Source organism: Aulonocara sp. 'chitande type north' Nkhata Bay, linkage group LG9, assembly GCF_057382095.1.
Source record: "Aulonocara sp. 'chitande type north' Nkhata Bay isolate Kocher_YH1m ecotype deep benthic linkage group LG9, A_spYH_male_GT1.1, whole genome shotgun sequence".
NCBI lineage: Eukaryota > Metazoa > Chordata > Actinopteri > Cichliformes > Cichlidae > Aulonocara > Aulonocara sp. 'chitande type north' Nkhata Bay.
Window position 1 is genome coordinate 9757452 of NC_141352.1, and position 21608 is coordinate 9779059.

Sequence of the window (21608 nt, forward strand, 5' to 3'; positions counted from 1 at the left end):
TACACACTAACTACACACTAACTACACACTAACTACACAAGATTTGCGCTAAACGTAGCAAATCTCTCACATCTCAAACACGTCGTCACTCCTAAAACTTCCCCCTCCCTAAACATTTAAATGCCATGTTGCCATGTCATTTTTTGATTGGTCCACATGGTACATTTTTTGCGCATTTGCGCACACGCACACGCACAGCTTAGAGGGAACATTGGTGGGGACTGAGTTGCTTTTGGAGCTAGCCCTGAAGAGGACACCAGGGAGCTTCATGTTTCAGCCCTGGAGGCTGATGCTGAGTGGAGGAGGCATTACCAACTTCAGTTCACTATGTAATGAGCTAAAGTCAGTAGAGACAGAGTCAGGTATACAGAAGGCCACACAGCCTCTCAACATCAAGGTTTTAATTGTTGGTAATGTTACTCTGTCTTCATTTTCCTAAAATAACGTCACCTCCACATTGTTTGTGAGCAGATGAGTGGAGCATCCCGGCTTCATTTCCAGGTTGGACAGACGGGTGGGCGGACGTGCAGGTTTATGGCGTCGGGTAGCTCTCCGTCCTCACAGCGGACTGTTTTTGCACACTACTGTGTGCATCCGTCTCCCTGCGCTTCCTCCCTCCATGTCGGCTTTGGCGCCAGTTCGCCTCTGCACGTCATGCCTGCTTACGCTGCCCACTTTTATCATGAAGCTGAACTCGTGATCTAATGCTGTGTGTGTGTGTCAGAGCAGATTGAGGATGACACTTGAAGCTGCTGTTGGAAACCCGTCTGCTGTGTTACCCTCTGCCTCTTTGTGGCCCTCCTGTTTCACCTCCCTCGTGATGACCCTGCTTCAACAGTGTTATGAGGTATTGTTTCATTCAGGAGCCTTAGACCACTGCACAAAGGTGGATTAATCTGCAGGGGAAAACAGTTCCCAGGAGAGTGCCTACTTCCAAGTGTTTTAGGAAATTACAAAAAAACACAGATGTTTTGCACCAAAGGGCAGGGAGCTGGGAGTTATAGACACAAGTAATGAGACATGCATTCACAACTGATTTAGGTCTTTTCATGTCCTTTTTTAAGCTGAGTTTTAGCGAGATTTCCTCTCTTTGTCAACAGTGGTGCTTTCATCTCTGTCTGGTTTGATTTGAAGCTTTGTTTTTATAAGATATGACAGTTTCTGGCATTCTGCGGGCTAAGGGCTCCGGCTAACAGTTACACATCCTGGGTCCTCTCTGGATCCAAGGACACACTGGAGAGATTACGTCTCTCAGCTGGCTCGGGAATGCCTCGATATGCCCCGGGGCAGCTGAGAACGCTGGCCCAGCAACCACACGAACCCCAATGTGCAGCAGAGGATGAATGCATGGATCATGTTTAAGCTACTAACATGTATCTGCATGTAAATCCTCTGATGTGGGCACAATTTTCATTTTGGAACAATTTTTCAACCAAAACCAGACACAAAGCGATCAGGTGTCAGTTATTCAAGGTCAGAGTATTTGCTGGGTTTAGCCGTCATGCTGTGAGCGGTTTGACTGAGGAGCCGGCGCACTCGTGAACAAAGCTTCTCTGTCTTTTTGAAAGGCTGAAACTTCTGTTTAAAGCCCACCAGCAGCTTTTCCACTCACTGAGTTGTTGTTTGATGACATAGATGACTGCGTTTAAATTGTTTGCTTCATCCGGTCTAAAACACGAAGACGTTCTGATTTCAGTGAAATGAACCTGCAGGAACGTCCTCGCGTGTCAGAGGCTGGAAACTGCTGTTGGTTAAATAGCTTAAACAGTTCTCATTTACCTTCTGTCAATTAATAGACTTGCTTCAGCTCCGCCAATGCCCTCAAGCACACGTGAATACAGACTGAACTCAGTGAACTGCCTTGTTGTTGCCCTTGAGCAAGGCACTGAACTGAGAGAGAGAAATAAAAAGCGTGTGTGCTGACTTGTTTACGTAGTTACATAACCTCATCTCTAGCCCTGAAATGCAGAGAGGGTGCCAGAGTTCCTCAGCATATGTTAAAAGGAGCTTCCCCATCTGTCTGCCTGCCAAAAAGCTCCAATCTTAAAGGAACAGTTCGCTTTAAACGTCGTACGTTTCTGACCACCTTTAAGAATAGTTCTTCTCAATAAAGCCCTCCTTATGTTGTTTATATTTGTTGTTAAATCATCAGCAGCTACTTCTCATTTCATAATATGAACCCACTACCCAGTTAATGTATGGCATCTGAATACTCACCAGAACAGCACCCTCTACCAGCTGTGAGTAAAACAGCTATTTGATGCCTGAGATCCTCAATCCGGCTTTAAGTTAGTGAGGAGGGACCATCCCGGGGCTCCGGTTCATTCTTACTATCTTTTCAATTCATGACGTGATGTCCAAACACAGTTTTCCAACGATGTAATTACTGGAAAAGTAACTCCAACAACATATGTAATAGAACAGAATAGCCCTGGGTGCTCCACATCAACTGTGTGGAATGAAATATAAATAGTAGAAAGCAGGAATAATAACAAAGAGGAGAAATATGCACAAAATAAGAGAAAGGCGCAGATTAGAGGACAGGTTAAAAATATTAACCTGAGGCACCGACCGGAGGGCAATAGGTCAAACATGTGATGGGCCTGGCTTACCTGAGGCAGAAGGATCTGGCGATGGCCTCCAGGGGTGGCAGAGGGCAGCCAGTGATTTTTTGGGTGGTGTTAATTACGGTCTGTGCAGCCTTCCTGTGGCCCCTGCCTACCAAACACCGGGCAGCAGGAGATGACGCGCTCCACTGAGGAGCGACAGAGGGCCAGCAGCAGCTTCTGCTCCAGGTTATTCTTCTTTAGGACACAGAGGCGCTCCCTCACTAGGGCGATGGTGTTGTGGGTCCAGGCGAGATTAGTGGAGATCAGGAAGACAATAAAAAGGCATAAAAAACACAAAGATGAACGTTAGTTGGGATCTCCGTGCCGCTGCACCCAAATCTACCTCTGGAGGGTGTGTGACAGCAGGAATACAGGAATAAATGGGGTTTTTTTTAGCTGATTCTTTTCTGTATATTAACTTTGGTATATTTAATGAAACCACACAAAGGTTACCTTCAAACTATAGTACTTTTTCCAACAGCTCCTGTTTCTCAGGTGGATTTATAACTCTTCTTCTATATGAAGAGTTTGAAGCCTTAAAACAAAGTCAAACATGAGCGATTTGATTTGGATCAAAAAATAAAGGAAAACAAACTAACAAAAATAAGACTGTGTGAATGATTACTGTTTACAGTGAACTACTCATCCCATAATGCACTGCAAATCCCAGATTCCATATCCAGTGACTTCCAGACGTTATCCTGTTTATTATCACAGCCTTGCACGATATTAGCTTGAACGTGTTTGTGTTTGTGTGTTTCTCCATGGTAACAGCCAATCAACCAATCAGAGAGGTTTCAGTTGTGATTTTTGGATCGTGTGTAGTGTCGCTTCTTCAGTGACACTGCAAAAAACAGACTTGTTGTTAAAATGAGGTCGATGTCGTCGTGTGATGGTTTGCACGTTCACCTAAGGAGCAAAAACTATCAGCTTTGATTCTGGGAGCAGGAAGAGGCACTAATCCCTGTGGCATCAAGAAGGACGCCCAGCACAACAATCTGCCACATCAAACATGTGGGATGAGTCTTTGTCAATCATTTTTTACCTTATAAAGTGGTGGTTTCTACAGGAGCATCACAGCTCATACTGGCTCGTACTCAAACCTCCAGAGATCATGAATGACATTTTGACTTCCAGAGTCTCTGTGTTGAGCTTGTATATTGTGGCGGAGGTGTGGTCCCTGGCTCAGCTGCAGGGAAGGGGTGGTGCCAGGCAGGTGAGTGGACAGGTGGTGGTGATGGCACAAACAAGCTCTGTACTGCTTTTAGTGACGCGAGCAGTAAGGAGGGAAGGTTCTTCCATCAGACAGTTTGCACAACGCTGAGAGAGAGAGAGCGGTCAGAAGTGTGTGCCAACCCAAAAGGGACATTGCTGTGGGTCGATAATAAAGCGTGTGTGTGTGTGTGTGTGTGTGTGTGTGTGTGTGTGTGTGTGTGTGTGTGTGTGTGTGTGTGTGTGTGTGTGTGTGTGTGTATACAGGCCCTCGAAGTGGGTTCAGACTGCTTCTTTGTACACGTTGTTTCTCCACGAGTGCAGGACACTATTCATAAAAAATTCAAACTTGATTTTTGTTCACAGCGATTTCTGAGATATGTCATACTTTCTATGGCTGATTCTCTTCAGAAGGAATCGTGGCTGCAGGTAGCACGCAGATTAAAAGGAGATCTTCCCTTTGTGGCACATTGAAGTTTTACCCAGAAAGCATGTTTTAAAGTTTTCCTCTGTGCATTTTCAAAAACAGAAACATTCCAGGTATCATGTTCGTTTCTGTCCGTCCACATCATAAGCGTTACGTTGGTGCTCTTTTCCAAAGGTTTTTCTTTCTAAAAATGTTCAAATTACAGAAAACTTAAAATATTAACATGTAATGAAACTGGTTACCCAGCGATGAGCACACCTTACACTGCGCAAGGTCAGTCTCTCCTGTGGGATTGTGGGTGTTTTCCTTCCCTGTGGTGCATACTGAGGGCGCCCAGAAGAACTGAAGGCCAAAGATGAGCAGAAGATGCTTTGATGACAAAAAGCTGCTTTAACTGCAGGGACGTGTTTCCATTTTGTCCCCGTAATGTAAATCGATGTATGAATGAAGACGTGGTTTAAGACAGAAGTCTCTGGAAAGTTTTACTGTAAGTCAAAGATGTCAGCCGAATGTTTGCTCCTGCATCAATATGAGTGTGTTCATTAGGGAATCGCAAATTTAGTGTATCAGTAATTATTCATCACTAAGTGAATAATAGCAGATATGGGTTTTATAGTTTACTGCAACCAATCGATGCAAACGACATTATAACAGATTCATTTAGAGGAGCACTTTGCCATCTTTCAGCCTGATAGAAACGCAGGGGTTTCATTCCCCTCTGCTGATTTTCATAATCTACAAAAACTGAATCTTTTTTTAAACTGAAAATTATTTTCTTTTTGTCATTAAAAATGAACAATAATGGAGAAAATAATTAGCCAATTCCAGCAGACCTTCAGTGGTGAAGAACTGTCGGCTTCTCGTCTTTTCTCACATCTAAATGTGACATCAAACTGAAAGATGTGCAAATGTCTGAGAAGCGATTTCTCCGTCTAATGGATGTCCCAGTAATGACATCTAAACTAAATAAGTGCCTGGAGGTGTTTTAAAGATGACATAAGCCTGTTGTGCAAGTTCTCAAAGTGAAAAAAAGGATTTGGGGTCATGAGAGTAATAACGACATGTTTTTCTTCTTTTCTTGTCTGTTAGTGTAATAAATGTGGTGAATATAGGGATTGAACCAGCTAAGATCATTCTTCCTGCATTTTCCCGCACAGCAACATCCTTGCTGTTGGTCCAGCCAGAACATGTGCATGGGCAAAGCTTAACTAAGGTGAACTCTGAATCTGCACTTGAACATCGCACCAAAACACACCTAAATTTGTGTTGTCGGTGGACTTGAAAATGGCACATTTCAGTTTTGATGCTGTAAAACAAAGACAGGGAGCTGTAAGAAGCTGCTGAGCTCCACAGAGCAGCTCACGGGTCTCCATATTTAACACTAGAAGCATCATCTTTGACATTAGCGTCACTTTTAAACTCTATTAACGGAAAATCATATTTAGTTTTTTTTTCTACAGCCATTTTCTCTTCTTCATCATTGTTCACTGTGACTTTGCCTCTCTGCACTTGTTAGGATCAAAGCGCGACACCAGGCAAACACACTGCGTTATGAATACACACACACGCACACACTCAGTATATGCAGGACAGTTGCCGATGCAGCATGAAGGAGCCAATCCTGTGATGTCATACGCTTCTTAGTCGTAAAACACACAAAGAGAGTGTACGGCGCCGTATACTCTGTGGAAGGAAACGTCCTTTAACCCTCCAACTGTCATCTTGCCCTCCCCCCCACTCCCCTCCTCTGTCCTTCACATCTTTTGTAATAAGTGTTGGGGGTCCCACGGGAGACATGCAGTGTGTGTCCTCCATTGGCATGGCAGCGAGGTGTTGATGAGGTCCCGCGATGGCAGACGGGGGGAAGAGTGTGTTCCCCGACCTCAGTCTCCTGAGGGGTATCTCTCTCTCTCTCACACACACACACACACACACACACACACACACACACACACACACACACACACACACACACACACACTCACTCTCTCTCTCTATTTAAAGCTGAACTCATTGATTTATCATTCAGCTGTAATTTGGTTTTATTTTTGAAGCTTTATTTGTACCTCATGTTGAAGAGCCAACAATTCGTGCAGATTGTCTAAATAATAACCACATTTTTTTTGTTACAATGTCAGAACAAACATCAGCACATGCCAGAGCTCTTGCTACATGACAGGATTATGGTGCAACCTTCCACAAGGCAGGAAATCTAAAGTGTCCCCGGAGACCGTGGGAGTGTCCTGTGTGGACCTCGATGCTGTGCACTTGGTTTGTTTTTGTTGTTTTACTTGCTTTTTAGGATTAGCAAAGGATTCTGCTTTGTTCTGTCTCACAGTGAAAAGTGTCAGGTTGGGTGTGACATCTCCTTCACACTGATATCAAAGCCTGGATCATGACAGTCAACCACAAAAGCACACATTTAGGGTAACAGAGACATGCGTGAACTTCACTATTATTTGATGCATCAGGACTGAGAACAGCACAAAATTCAAATAAACATGATGAAGAAAGCATCTGCATTCAGCAGATGCTGTAAAGACAGCTGTAATATATCTCTGAGAAGCACAACTGGGGCAAAAATACAGTACAATGAACAACAGCAGTGATCGACCAAGCTACAGCAAGCCTGTGAAAAACCTGGTGGGAAAAACACACAGAGACAGAAAGCTCTGAGAACAGCATGATTCCCAGAGGGACTGAAAGGTAACAAGTATGTTTCCTTCTTAGAAAAATGGTTACCATTGATACCAGATCAGCTGGATCCCTGGATACCCCCGGAGATCAGAGAGTGCACCACATGCCTGGAAGGAAACCTCAAGAGGATCTTGTCACTGAATCCCTCAGCTACAAGAACACCGTCCAGGTGTTTGTTGCTATGTGGAAAACAAGGAAGGTTGTAAACAGCAACTCATGAACCATTTGTGTCTTTGACGGGAGCTCAAATGTGGCTACAACCAGACTGTCTAATACAGTCGGTCCCACATTTATAAAAAAAAAAAAAAAAAAGTCTTCTGCTGCTGCCGCCCAAAGTTTAATGAGAAATCAAACTGAGCTTTCCTTCTTTATTTGTGTTTTCTCCTTGCTGAGGTCGATTCTCCACTGCCAGCTTTCCTCCTGCAGTGCAGCAGTGCCACTGCAAATATTTAAGAATGAGTGAAATATGATTCGTGTACAATGAAAGATATATCAGGACATCGTCAGCATAGAAGTAGATGACAATATTATGTTTTCTTAAATATAGACGAAAGCGGATCTATACAGAATTGAGCCACAAGTTAAGCTAACAGTGTTAGAAGAATGGTTACCAATGCTGGCAGATAAATGACCTGTTAGGTAAGATTTCATCCAGTTAAGGCAGAACCACAAACACCCGTACATTTCTCAAATTGAATTCAAGGGAATGATGTCTGATTTAAATGAGTTGGCTTTAAATTATCAAGGACACCAAGGCTGAAAGTGAAACAGGCTCAAAGTGCAACACTGAAGGTAGATAAAGTGGGTGGATCATTATTGAATAATGTCAAATTTACACAGTGCAGCCCGCCTACATTTCTCCTCGAGAAGTTAATTTCATTAAAAATACTTTGGTTATTTAAGCTCAAAATTGCTTTATGAAGCAGAGGCAAACCCGGCTTTATGAAGCGCATCAGTAAAGCAACATTTGGGGAAATTCACCTGTGCAGCACTGAAGCCCAGATATGGATAGTCTGGCTACAGCAGATACTGTGGCTCTGTGCAAACATTTCTCCTGTAAAGATCATTAAAACAAACGATGTTTTGGGACCTTTTCAGGTCTTTGGAGACCTGATGGTGCCAAACATGCTCATCTCAGAATCATAGCAGCTTCCCATTTGCTACATCCAATTTGTTTTGATGATTTTTATATTTCACAACTCTGAACACCTTTTACCATCCAAAGACCCCGTTGAATCAGAAGATCAATCCCTGTCACGTGTTTCACGGTCCAGGTGTAAAACAATGAGGGGCAGAGCTGTCACTATCAGATCAGCTTCGTCATCACAACAAGACAGAGCTGATGTGTGCTGCCCAGTCAGAGACAGACGGCCTACTTCCCCCTCTCCAAAGAAAAGCAAACCATAGAGGACAGAAGAGAAAGGAAAAGATGAAAAGAAAGAAAGAACGAAAGAGAGAGAGAAAGAGTTGAATGTCAAGCCCACACTAATTGTTTCTATTTTAAAGAACTGAGCTGCTTTCAGACTGATTTAAGGAAGTTGGTGCAAAAGTGACCTAAAAACAAAGCAAGGAGCCAGCTGACGCTCACTGATAACACGCACAGACAGAGAGAGAGAGATCGTACACACAGACGCACACTCACACACTTACAGACACACAGACACAACGATAACATTCACACACATATCGTGATGCAATTAAATGTAAATTCTGATTGTCTTTTGCATCAGTCGACCCGTCCTGATCTTCAGAAAATTATCAGCTTCAATAAACACGCAGATAATAAAGGAAAGGGAAAGAAAGGAAGGAGGAGAAAGGAAAAAAGCTGAAGAAAAGGAGAGAGACGAGGAGGCAGAACAGTGAAAGGCAAAAAGGAAAAAGAAAAAAAGGTGCTTTTGTTTGCAAAAAGCTGCAGCTGTATCGGCCTTTCTGCAGATTTACACTGCCTCCTGCAGGAGGACAAAGACACTGCAGGACTGACACCAACAAAAAGTGGAATAATAAAGAAATATTTTATAAATGAAATTAAAATAAGAACATCTGAACCACTTACACTCAGTGTAGACTAGAGTATATGTTGAAACGCAGCTGACCCTTAAACTTCTAAAAAAAAAAATGTTACCAAGAGGACTAAAACACAAAGAGTGAATCTGACTTCAAGTTTTCAAACATGCAGAGATCCTGTGGCAAATGAGAGGGACTGTTTATTCATGCTAAGCCCGAAGGTTCCCTCTGCTTATATGTAAAACACAGCTTTCTTATATTATATTATATTATATTATAAAATTATTTGTTATTATAAATAAATATTATATAATATTATAAAAAAATATTAGAACCTGAATTTTTCTGAAGTGTAAACATAAAACCATAAAAGAAAGGTGGAGATAAAGGAGACCGCTCTGCTGCCCATAAAGCTTACTTTAGGTTCCTCTTCAGTCACTTTCTCTTCTGGAGTTTGTTAAAAGAAACAACAGAGGAGGAGAGTTAATAAATGAGCTTGATATTCCTTCCATGGGGCCACACTGCCACTTGCTGGACGGTAGAGGAACTGCAAGAGGAGAGGACACTACAAAACTGCCTGACTGAATGCATTGCTGATCACTGCTTCACATTAAGAAATCATTTTAAGAACCTGATATTTGAAAAACAATAATTTGGTGTCATCTAACCTTTTTATGAAAACACAGTACAGTAATATGGATGGATTTATGGCTCAATTTAATCTAAGCTGATGGTCCACTCACAGGTCGGCACCTCTCATCAGTCTGTCCCCAGTCCTGCTCAATACATGTTGTTTAGATGCGCGTGAGGAAAAAAAACTGAGCTTTTACCAGCTTCAGAGGGCGATTGTGGCTCAAGAGTTGGGCGTTCGCCTTGTAATCGGAAGGTTGCCGGTTCGAGCCCCGGCTTGGACAGTCTCGGTCGTTGTGTCCTTGGGCAAGACACTTCACCCGTTGCCTACTGGTGGTGGTCAGAGGGCCCGGTGGCGCCAGTGTCCGGCAGCCTCGCCTCTGTCAGTGCGCCCCAGGGTGGCTGTGGCTACAATGTAGCTGCCATCACCAGTGTGTGGATGTGTGTGTGAATGGGTGGATGACTGGATATGTAAAGCGCTTTGGGGTCCTTAGGGACTAGTAAAGCGCTATATAAATACAGGCCATTTACCATTTCTTTGTCTCTAGTAATGATTGAGGGAAACCAAACACAAAATACATCCAGCTTTTATTAGTTTTTATAGAGCTGATCTAACGTCACGCCAGAACTGGCTAATAAGGATTTTAACTTGGCAACCGGGACATCTCTGTCTGTAGAAGAGGTACAATAAATAGCAAAGTGTTCATTGCCTCCAGGACTGATCAATAAAAATATATTCAATATTTTTGGCAGACACACTGCAGTGAAGGAAGCCAGAGGAGAATCTTTAATGTAAATCAGTACTACACCACCTGTCATAGCGGTCCACAGTTAGGGCCAAAATCTGAGATCGGTTCAGTCCAAGATAGAAATGTCTGGGCAGCATTCATGCTCCGTTATGTGCAGGTAGTCTAGTTTTGTGATGCTTTGTTTTTCAAATCATTCAGTGTGTGAGCTTAGTCTGGTTCTTGGAGAGATGTCACTGTTTCTGTTATCTGTGATCAGTGTGACCAAATCAGGCTCTAATCCTGATGTCATCAGAAGACAGACATATCTGTGAAGGACTGAGGTTTATTGCCTTCAACATTTCTGAGCCTTGACAGTTTGGGTCCATCTGCTGAAAAAGAAAATGAAGTTTGTCTATGTCTATGAAACTGAATCAGAGAGAACAACATCAATACAGCCATGGATCCTCTCTGACATCACAGCAGGCTTTACTGACAAGAAGACCAAGGATAGCGTGTCTGTTTGCAAACAGTTATACAAATGCATGAAAGAGTCCAGTGAATCAAATCGGAGGATCATTTATTGTAGCAGAGAAAAGGCCACAAAGGATCTCCGGTGTCAGGGTTTAGAAATCCAGAGCTTAATGATGCAGAAACTGAAGGGAAACAGCGAGGGGAAGAAGTTGTTTTTGCAGGATTCACAGGAAAACATGAGAGCTGAGTCTCGTGAGTAGACACACTGATTAAACAAGTCACCGATCATAACAGAGAAGCTCGGCAGCAAACTGTGATCCATGCTGTGAATCCACCGAGCATTTTCTGACGCTGGAGGAAGCAAACTTATTCAAAATCGACGTTCAATATGGAGTCGTATTTCAGTTCCTCCACACCAGCAGGTGGCGGTAAACCACCTATTGATATTTGTCAACGCCAGAAAACAGGAGGAACGAGCGGCCCGGCTTCATCCAGCAGGAGTTTTCTCTCGTTTTGTGGCTCATCTAAAGGTAAGCACCGACCTAAATTTAGCCTGAGCTCAGTTAATCCCGAGTTTAGCTCCTGAAGAGGTCTTCTGCTGCTCTCCTCGGTGCTGCCGCTGTTCTGCATTATCTGCTGATGGTCAGACTGACGTGTGGGAGGTGCCCACAAAGCAGAACAATACAAATAATAATTAAAGAAAACACCGAATATTTCGTCTTTAAAATGCATTTCTTTGCTTTTCGTTTTTAACGCCACACAACAGTCCGCCGTCGCGCTGTTTTTCTCAGAAAAGTCTCTTTCGAGCTGCAAAGCTACAGCCCGATGTAGGTGTCCGCGCAGATGCCTGTTTAGAAATTAGCCAGTGTCCATAAACTGGTCGGTTCTTCCCAGTATTCTTGTTCTTCCCACACACGCGTTTATCATTTGACGATGGTCAGCTCCGCACCTAAAGAGACAGAACCCGGGGCCTGCTATCTGCACAGACCAGCTGGAGGTTTAAGAGGAGCTTGGTTACACTACTGTAGTGCCAAAAAGCGATTTCCAATGTTTCTGTGTGTTTTTATGTGCAATATCTTTACCTATGTTGTTAAATAGACTTCAGTGAACAGGGTTTACAAAGGGGTTCTATATAAATTTTTAAAATGACCTGTTTTTCAAGTATCTTTATAACTCTTTGTTGTTGTACTTGCATATCATTTATGAGGGATACATTTAGCATATGTTTCACATATGTCACATAACACACATAAGTAGTTATTGATAGCAGTTTAAATACAAGCAATCAGTTTTTGGCAAATACCGGAAATCAGGGTTTGGCAGACGATCATTTTTTGGCACAACGCAGCAACCGAGCACAAGCGGCAGGAGAGACGAGACAAAATAGAATACGTAACAGTGGTACAGAAACACACTTCTGTGCCCTTTTCCCCTCTGTAACCGTGGTGGAATACAACCGAGGCACACCTGTGCTCAGGCTGAAGGTGGAGGGTGTTGGTTCCCCAGCCCTGCACTTTGGGGTCTGTTAGTCAGAAAGTGAAGCATCCAGTTGCTGGTCAGTATAGAGTTGATTGATGGTCAGCTTAGAGGAGAAGGTGGTATTCTAATGAGCTGTAATGAACAAATAGCATTCAGACATAAATGCTTCTTCCTATTTGAGTCCAGTGATGATGAGGGTGGGGTCAAAATGGAGTAACTTTGTGACAAAGTTGGACAGCTTTTGTTCTAAAGGTTTGGAGAGAGTCTGTGTGTGTGTCTGCATTCACTTTGTTCCTCTAACAGAAAATCAATGTGCAGATGTTGATTCCTGCAGTGACTGTTGTTCTTCATCCTGTAGAAACCATCCTGCAGCTGCTGGAACAAATCACTCCTTTTAATGTTTTCTATTTAGAAGATAATTTTTATTTTCTCTGCTTCTTTTTGTCAGGGATCAAAATGATGTCCTAATCCTTAAAGTTCTGTTTTTGTGTCCCAGCAGGAGAAGAGTCTGACGGAGAAGCCGAGGAACATTTTTAGCCGTTAGGACTGAACTCAGTCGCTACAGAGGAAACAATGAGCTCGACACAAAACGTGAGAAAAATATCTCAGTATATCACAGTACTGTGCGCAAGTCTACAGCCTCATTTCTTCATATTTTGCTTCCAAGCACCCAGACATTCTTGTAGTTTTATTGTGATCTTGAGCATTTTGTGCAATATCTGAAAGCCATGTCCTTAAAACGTAAATTAAAACATAACAGAAAAGTGGTCCAATGCAGACTCCAGTGAGGAAAGCTAGGCGGTCACAAGTCTGCTACAACTATGCATTGTCATTTGAGATAAAGTTCAGCTGGAGGATGATTGAAGAACATTAGAATAGTTCCCAGTTAGATCAGAGCAATATTTTTCCCTGAAATTCTCATCCCTGAAATTCTCATCCCTTATTACTAGGGACAGTCCAGTAGAGTCATTTCTTAGTCGACTAAACAAGGAAAAAATATTAGACTGACTAATCTAAAACTAAGAAACATTTAGATATTAAGTTAAATTTAAAAAAGTTTAAAGTCAAAAACTAATGACAAGCCATCGATCACATTCTTCAACAATAAATCCAGCAGTTTAACTGTGCCGCACCTCGCATCATTCATTATGACTATTACACATTATACTCCAGACAGACAACGACATACCGATGTTAGATATGATGTGAAAACACATTACTGCCAAAGATGTTCACGTATCACTAAAACACGACAAACTAATATCCGAAAAATGAATAAACTGAGACTGAAAAGTACAGCGCATTGTGCCACACGTTATGAATGATGGACCTGGTTTCAAAGTTTATGATGACCACTTTGATAAAAATTAAAATCTAAAATAACAAAACGATTAATACTCCTCCAGCTTATCGATTCAAACATGGAACCATTCCCAGGTTGGCCAGTAGGTGGCCTCCTCCCAGATGTGCCCAGCTGGAACACCTTTCAATGTGGAGGAGTCACGGCTCTACTCTGAACTGCTCCTGGATCACTGAACTCACACCCACCTTCTGGATAAAACTCATTTCTGCCGCTTGTATCTGTGATCTCATTCTGATAGTGTTAAAAAAAGGATGAGACTTAGATTAAACAGATTAGATTAAGTAGGGCTGCTCAATTAATCGAATTTTAATCTCGATTACGATCTGGGCTTACGAACTGAGCCGATTATTAGCCCCTCCCTCGTGCTTTACTGTCGCGCTGCTCCGTGTGGCAAATCGAGCGCACCTCTCTGCATTTCGAACACGTGTCACAACAATTAAGAGCAGCGGTCTCCAACCTTTTTTGCGCCACGGACCGGTTTATGCCCGACAATATTTTCATGGACTGGCCTTTAAGGTGTCACGGATAAATACAACAAAATAAAACTAGTACCGGTACCGAAAAAAGAAGATTTATTCATAACACACGTGAACAGACCCAGGAAAACCGAGTTAACGATAAAAACGATAACAAAATAACGCTGAAAACCGATAAAAACCCTGAAAACCATACATTTCACACCTGAGCCTCAACTCTCGCGGCCCGGTACCAAACGACTCACAGACCGGTACCGGTCCGAGGCCCGGGGGTGGGGGGCCGCTGATTAAGAGGACCCGAGGGAAGCTCGGAAAGCTAAGCAGAAGTTATTTGGAGAGGAGAGTGACTGCCGTTGGTTGAAAAGAGAGGTAAAAAAAACTTCAGTGGTGTGGAAACATTATGGGTAGGTGGAGTCAGACGTGGATCAAGTAGACACAGTGTGTAAACTTTGCTACGGTGTCGTAGCTGCACCACAGAGCAACACTGCAAAGTTCACTAAACATAGATGTTTACATTTTTCATTGATTTCTTATATTGCAAACATTTGCACTGTTATCAGTATTTGCACTATTTTATATTATGTTTTGACAATCTTTAAAGTCATTATTCAATACATTGTTATTGTTAAATAAATATCGTCAAATAATCGAGATCTCAATTTCAGTGAAAATAATCGTGATTATCATTTTTGCCATAATCGAGCAGCCCTAAGATTAAGTGACTAATAAGTCTGGTACCGAGTGGTGACGGCAGTCGGTACTCATTGCCCATATTGTAATTAGCATTGCTGCCAAATGCACATTCTTGTTTCAGCATCAGGTGTACAAGGATCTATTATTAGAAACAGTCAGAAGGTTATCTTAGGTTGAATCAGTGACCTTTAACTGGCCGTCAGCATGAAAGGTTGTCTGTTTGTATGTGTTAGCCCTGCAGTAGATTAGTGGCGTTTCCACAATATAACCCTTAATTCTCCACCACAACCCTGTTGTTGATAATTGGCGGATGGATGGATGTTCCATAATTGCGTTTCACTCATTACCTCATTTTGTATCTCTGTCACTGCAGGACCAACATGGAGCAGGAAGTCAGCGCTCTCAGGAGGCCGACAAACCTCACAGAAGAAAGGGAGAGAGAAAATACAGCTGTGATGAGTGTGGGAAGTCTTTCATACACATGAGTAGCCTAAAAAGACACCTTGTCTTCCACAGTGACATTAAACCATACAGCTGTGATCAGTGTGGGAAGAGTTTCACCCAGAAAAGCAGCTTGAGCATGCATAAATTCATCCACAGCATTAAACCATACAGGTGCGACGTGTGTGGAAGGTCTTATACTCGATCTGGACATTTAAAAAGTCATCAAGTCATCCACAGTGGAGTGAAACCATTCAAGTGTGACTTGTGTGGAAAGTCTTATACTCAAGCTGGACATTTAAAAAATCACAAAGTCATCCACAGTGGAGTGAAACCATTCAGGTGTGACTTGTGTGGAAAGTCTTTCACTGAGATGAAGAGCCTAAAACGACACGAAGTCTTCCACACCGGAGCTAAACCATTCAGCTGTGATCAGTGTGGGAAGTGTTTCACCCGCAAAGAAGGCTTGGAAAATCACAAGCTCATCCACAGCGGACTTAAACCATACAGCTGTGATCAGTGTGGCAGAGCTTTTACTTGCAGGAAAAATTTATGGATTCATCAAATTACCCACTCTGGAATAAAGCTATACAGCTGTGACGTTTGTGGAAAAACGTTTAGTCATCTGGGGAGCCGAAATAAACATCTGCGCATTCACACCGGGCAGGATGTGTGCTGCTGTGATCTGTGTGGCAAACGCTTTGTTACATACAGCAACTTACAAATCCACAAACTTACCCACACTGAGGAGAGACCTTATAAATGTGAGCTGTGTGATAAGGCTTACAAAGCTCCAAATTCCCTGAAAGTGCACCAGAAGAGTCACACCAGAAAGAGACTGTACAAGTGCAGTTACTGTGACGTAAGTTGTTGGGTTTTTTTAATCTTGTTGTTTTAGGCTGGTTGTTTGGATGACCGCTCAGTAAACTGTATTATGTAATGCATGTAAATGCAGCACTGGGCAATTCGGACATTGTTGTTTTCACAGTCATTATAGAAATCAATGGTCGCTCATTCGTAGTGCTAAAGTTGATATTGCAGTATTTAAGGTTGTGTTGGTTTCAGTATTATTATTTCTGCTCAGGTGTATATACAATACACATTATTTAAGTATCATGAAATAAAGTTTAGGCCACAGTGTTATTTTAGATAAAGCGCTGCTGATAGGATTGTATGATTGTATGATTTGCAGTGTAATATCAGAACTGTTAAAGTATTTGGACTAATATGTTAGTGTTAGTGTAATATTGTAGTTGTATTAGATTGATATTCATCAGTATTGTTGGATTATTAGTATTATACTATTGTATTACTATTGTAGTAACTGATTGGACTTCAAGTATTTTGGTGGTAGTAAGTAAGTAAAAACTTTATTTATATAGCACCTTTCAAGATAAAAATCACAAAGTGCTTCACAGAAGCTAAAACCTAAAAATAAAAATCAACTAAAAGCAAGTTTAAAAAGATGGGTTTTTAGCTGTTTTTTTAAAAGCGACCACTGAGTCCACAGATCTCAGGCTCAAAGGGAGAGAGTTCCACAATCTGGGGGCCACAGTTCCAAAAGCTTTGTCGCCTTTTGTTTTCAGCCTCGTGTGCTGGACAGCAAGCAAGCCCTGGTCACATGACTTCAGGGACCTGCTGGGAATGTATGGATGCAAAAGTTCACTTATATATGTTGGTGCTTGTCCATGCAGGGCCCTGAAAGTCAAGGTCAAAACCTTAAACTGGATCCTGAATTTAACGGGGAGCCAGTGCAGCTGAATCAGCAGGGGTGTGACATGGGAAAACTTGGAGGACTTGGTCAGAAGCTTTGCAGCAGCATTCTGAACAACTTGCAGACGATCCAAAGAGGCTTTACATAAACAAGTAAACAAAGAATTACAGTAGTCCAGACGAGATGAAACAAATGCATGAATGACAATTTCTAATTCGGAGCGCGATACAATGGGACTCAGCTTAGCAATGTTTCTCAAATGATAAAAACAGGAGCGAACCAAAGATTTTACATGGGCATCCAAAGTCAGAGCTGAGTCAATACTAACACCAAGGCTCCTGATAGACGGTTTTGCAAATGTAGCAAGTGGACCCAAGTTTTCCATAACACTAGGTACAAAAGTTTTAGGAGCACAAACAAGAACTTCAGTCTTCTCCTCATTTAGTTGAAGAAAGTTTCCAGCCATCCAACATCTAATGGAGTCTATGCACTTGTGCAAAATCTGTAGCTTGGAAACATCATGGGGCTTAAAGGAGATATATACCTGAATATCATCTGCATAGCAGTGATACGAAATGTCCTTAAAAGTGCTCAATAAGTGTTGAAGAGGAAGTAAATACAGTAAGAACAATAAAGGCCCCAAAACTGAACCTTGTGGCACACCATAGGCAAGAAAAGTAGAAGAGGAACTGTACTTAGAGGTAGCCACAGAAAAGGATCGTTCATGCAAATAGGATTCAAACCAGTCCAAAGCAGCCCCTGATATACCCACCCAGTCTCTCAGCCTATCTAGCAGAATATGATGGTCCACAGTATCAAAGGCGGAGGTCAGGTCCAACATCAACAGAACGGAGCATTCTCCTGCATCACATCTCATTAAAATGTCGTTGGAGACTCTAAGAAGTGTAGTTTCAGTAGAGTGAGCTCTACGAAAGCCAGATTCGAATTTATCCAGAATGCTGTATTCATCTAGAACAGCTATAAGCTGCTTAGCCACAACCTTTTCTAAAATCTTAGAAATGAACGGAAATTTTGAAATCGGTCTGTAGCTACTGAGAAGAGAAGCATCAAGCTTAGGTTTTTTTAACAGTGGGTGAATAACAGCATTCTTACAATAAACAGGGACCTGACCAGAAACCAGTGAGGTATTAATAATTGTGAGCACACAGGGACCAATAGACTGAAAGACATTTTTAAACAAAGATCCAGGTAAAATATCAAGAGAGCAGGAGGATGCTTTCATTGAATTAACCAACTTGACCAGCTCAGGTAAGGACACAGGTAAAAATCTTTCTAAAATTACAGGCCTAGCTTGAGTTGGAGCAGACAAGAGAGACACAGAAGGAGAGATACTGTTCCTAGTATTGAAGCACTGGCGTGGCAGGACTGTAAATTACATTAGTACTGTGTTGCAGTGATATTTGGTGGTAGTACGGTACAGTGGTACTGTAGTAGTGTTGTGGTATTATTGTAATATTATGTGCAGGTACTACAGGGAGTGCAGAATTATTAGGCAAGTTGTATTTCTGAGGAATAATGTTATTATTGAACAACAACCATGTTCTCAATGACCCCAAAAAACTCATTAATATCAAAGCTGAATGTTTGTGGAAGTAGTTTTTAGTTTGTTTTTAGTTTTAGCTATTTTAGGGGGATATCTGTGTGTGCAGGTGACTATTACTGTGCATAATTATTAGGCAACTTAACAAAAAACAAATATATACCCATTTCAATAATTTATTTTTACCAGTGAAACCAATATAACATCTCCACATTCACAAATATACATTTCTGACATTCAAAAACAAAACAAAAACAAATCAGCGACCAATATAGCCACCTTTCTTTGCAAGGACACTCAAAAGCCTGCCATCCATGGATTCTGTCAGTGTTTTGATCTGTTCACCATCAACATTGCGTGCAGCAGCAACCACACCCTCCCAGACACTGTTCAGAGAGGTGTACTGTTTTCCCTCCTTGTAAATCTCACATTTGATGATGGACCACAGGTTCTCAATGGGGTTCAGATCAGGTGAACAAGGAGGCCATGTCATTAGTTTTCTTCTTTTATACCCTTTCTTGCCAGCCACGCTGTGGAGTACTTGGACGCGTGTGATGGAGCATTGTCCTGCATGAAAATCATGTTTTTCTTGAAGGATGCAGACTTCTTCCTGTACCACTGCTTGAAGAAGGTGTCTTCCAGAAACTGGCAGTAGGACTGGGAGTTGAGCTTGACTCCATCCTCAACCCGAAAAGGCCCCACAAGCTCATCTTTGATGATACCAGCCCAAACCAGTACTCCACCTCCACCTTGCTGGCGTCTGAGTGGGACTGGAGCTCTCTGCCCTTTACCAATCCAGCCACGGGCCCATCCATCTGGCCCATCAAGACTCACTCTCATTTCATCAGTCCATAAAACCTTAGAAAAACCAGTCTTGAGATATTTCTTGGCCCAGTCTTGACGTTTCAGCTTGTGTGTCTTGTTCAGTGGTGGTCGTCTTTCAGCCTTTCTTACCTTGGCCATGTCTCTGAGTATTGCACACCTTGTGCTTTTGGGCACTCCAGTGATGTTGCAGCTCTGAAATATGGCCAAACTGGTGGCAAGTGGCATCTTGGCAGCTGCACGCTTGACTTTTCTCAGTTCATGGGCAGTTATTTTGCTCCTTGGTTTTTCCACACGCTTCTTGCGACCCTGTTGACTATTTTGAATGAAACGCTTGATTGTTCGATGATCACGCCTAAGAAGCTTTGCAATTTTGAGACTGCTGCATCCCTCTGCAAGATATCTCACTATTTTTGACTTTTCTGAGCCTGTCAAGTCCTTCTTTTGACCCATTTTGCCAAAGGAAAGGAAGTTGCCTAATAATTATGCACACCTGATATAGGGTGTTGATGTCATTAGACCACACCCCTTCTCATTACAGAGATGCACATCACCTAATATGCTTAATTGGTAGTAGGCTTTCGAGCCTATACAGCTTGGAGTTAGACAACATGCATGAAGAGGATGATGTGGACAAAATACTCATTTGCCTAATAATTCTGCACTCCCTATATAGTATTAAATTAGTGTTGTTACAGTGTTGTGGGACAGAGATGCTTTTCATTTTAGGCGATGTTCAGGATACAAATGTTGAGGGATTCCCTGACTTACACTGTCTTTGTGTCTTTGTTTAGAGGCAGAGCGACACAGATGGATCCAGTTCTCAGCCCTGTTGTCACTGTGGTGCTGTGAAACCGTTTTGTTGTGACCTTTGTGGAAAAGCTTACAAGAAGAAAAAAGGCCTGATATGGCATCAGCGTAGACACACTGGACAAAGACTGAACTACTGCAAACAGTGTGGGAAAGGCTTCCCCACTCCAAGTGCATTAAAGCAACATGAACTCTTCCACAATGGTGTGAGAGAGCACGTTTGTGACCAGTGTGGGTCATCCTTCATCACTACAGGTGACCTTAAAGTGCATAAACGCGTCCACACAGGAGAGAAACCATACAAATGCAGCCACTGTAACAAAAGCTTCTCACACTCAAGTAATCGTAACATTCACGAACGTGCACATGAGGAAGACAACTACATGGTTTATCAGCATGATCTTGCAGAACTGAAATCACTGGATCACAATGACTCTGAAGAGACAGAAAGATCCTCTTCTGGTTTCAGGGTTGGACTTAAAAACCTTGAGATCAGGCTCCACAGAGTTCAGATGGAGTCTCCTGTAAAGAGTGTCAGCTGATGTCACACTTGGATCTGATGAGCTAGCTCTGAACCCTGAATCTTAAATTAAATTTCAGCTGAAAACGGCATATCCAGAAGAACAGAATATACTCAATGATTGAGCATGCATCCAGACACTACTGTCTGTACTTTATTCTATTTCTGTTGCTTGTGGGTCTCAGTGAAGATGTCCACGAATGCCTCATGTTCACCAAACTAACTAATACTAAAACTAAGGATATTTCCTCTGTATTGTTATTGTTATTAAGTGCTCTATGGCAGAGAAGAGGGCTCCACTGAGGGCGGTGAAGGCTTCCCAGAGCGTCGTTGGCAGCAGCGTCCCCGCCACAGCAGACACGTACACCGACTGTTCTTCCTACACTGTAAACATGCTTCTTCTTATACTGTAAATACTCTATGTGGAAGTTGAGTGCAGAGCTCACTCGATGTAAATGCATGTGCTGGAATGACAATAAACACCTTAAACCCATGAATGTGCCTCTGTCTGCTCTGACACTCTTCAGTAAGCAGTGTTTTGCACGAGTGGAACGTTTGATTCCAGCTGGAGACACGAATCCTTTCACGCAGAACAACTTTAGTGTTACACTAATATTTTTTTTCTAAAGATCAATGCTCATAAAAAAACTATATTTAAATAATCAAATTAAGTTTAACCTCCTAAGACCCGAACTCTTCAATGGCATGCATTTTTGATTTCTCTTTAATATTGGGGCTGATTGGAACCCGATGAATGTAAAAACAAAGAATCACCAGATTGACTTTTTTTTTTTTACCTGATTTTTGTTTCTAAGAAAAATCAGAGCCACATATGAGGATATTCATTAAAAATTTTTGATAAAAACAGTGGCAGTATGTCCTCGTAAGTGGATATCAGGCCCTTGTAGAGCAAAATTTAGTATTTTGACCCAAAATTTGATGTCCACATAT

The 21608-nt window shown here is 42.1% G+C and overlaps 1 protein-coding gene across 2 annotated transcripts; it reads left to right on the plus strand.

Moving 5' to 3' along the window:
- The first annotated feature begins 11194 nt into the window (after window positions 1-11194).
- LOC147321606 (uncharacterized) lies at window positions 11195-21154 on the plus strand. 2 transcript variants are annotated; one of them, XM_086305683.1, is made up of 4 exons: window positions 11195-11308; window positions 12757-12848; window positions 15163-16092; window positions 20122-21154. In XM_086305683.1, exons 2-4 carry the CDS (start codon window positions 12831-12833, stop codon window positions 20677-20679), a joined length of 1506 nt encoding a protein of 501 aa, XP_086161809.1. In that variant the 5' UTR covers window positions 11195-11308; window positions 12757-12830; the 3' UTR covers window positions 20680-21154. The 2 variants fall into 2 exon arrangements, with proteins under 2 accessions (XP_086161809.1, XP_086161808.1); XM_086305682.1 differs by having other exon boundaries at window positions 11220-11308; window positions 12754-12848.
- The last annotated feature ends 454 nt before the right edge of the window (window positions 21155-21608 follow it).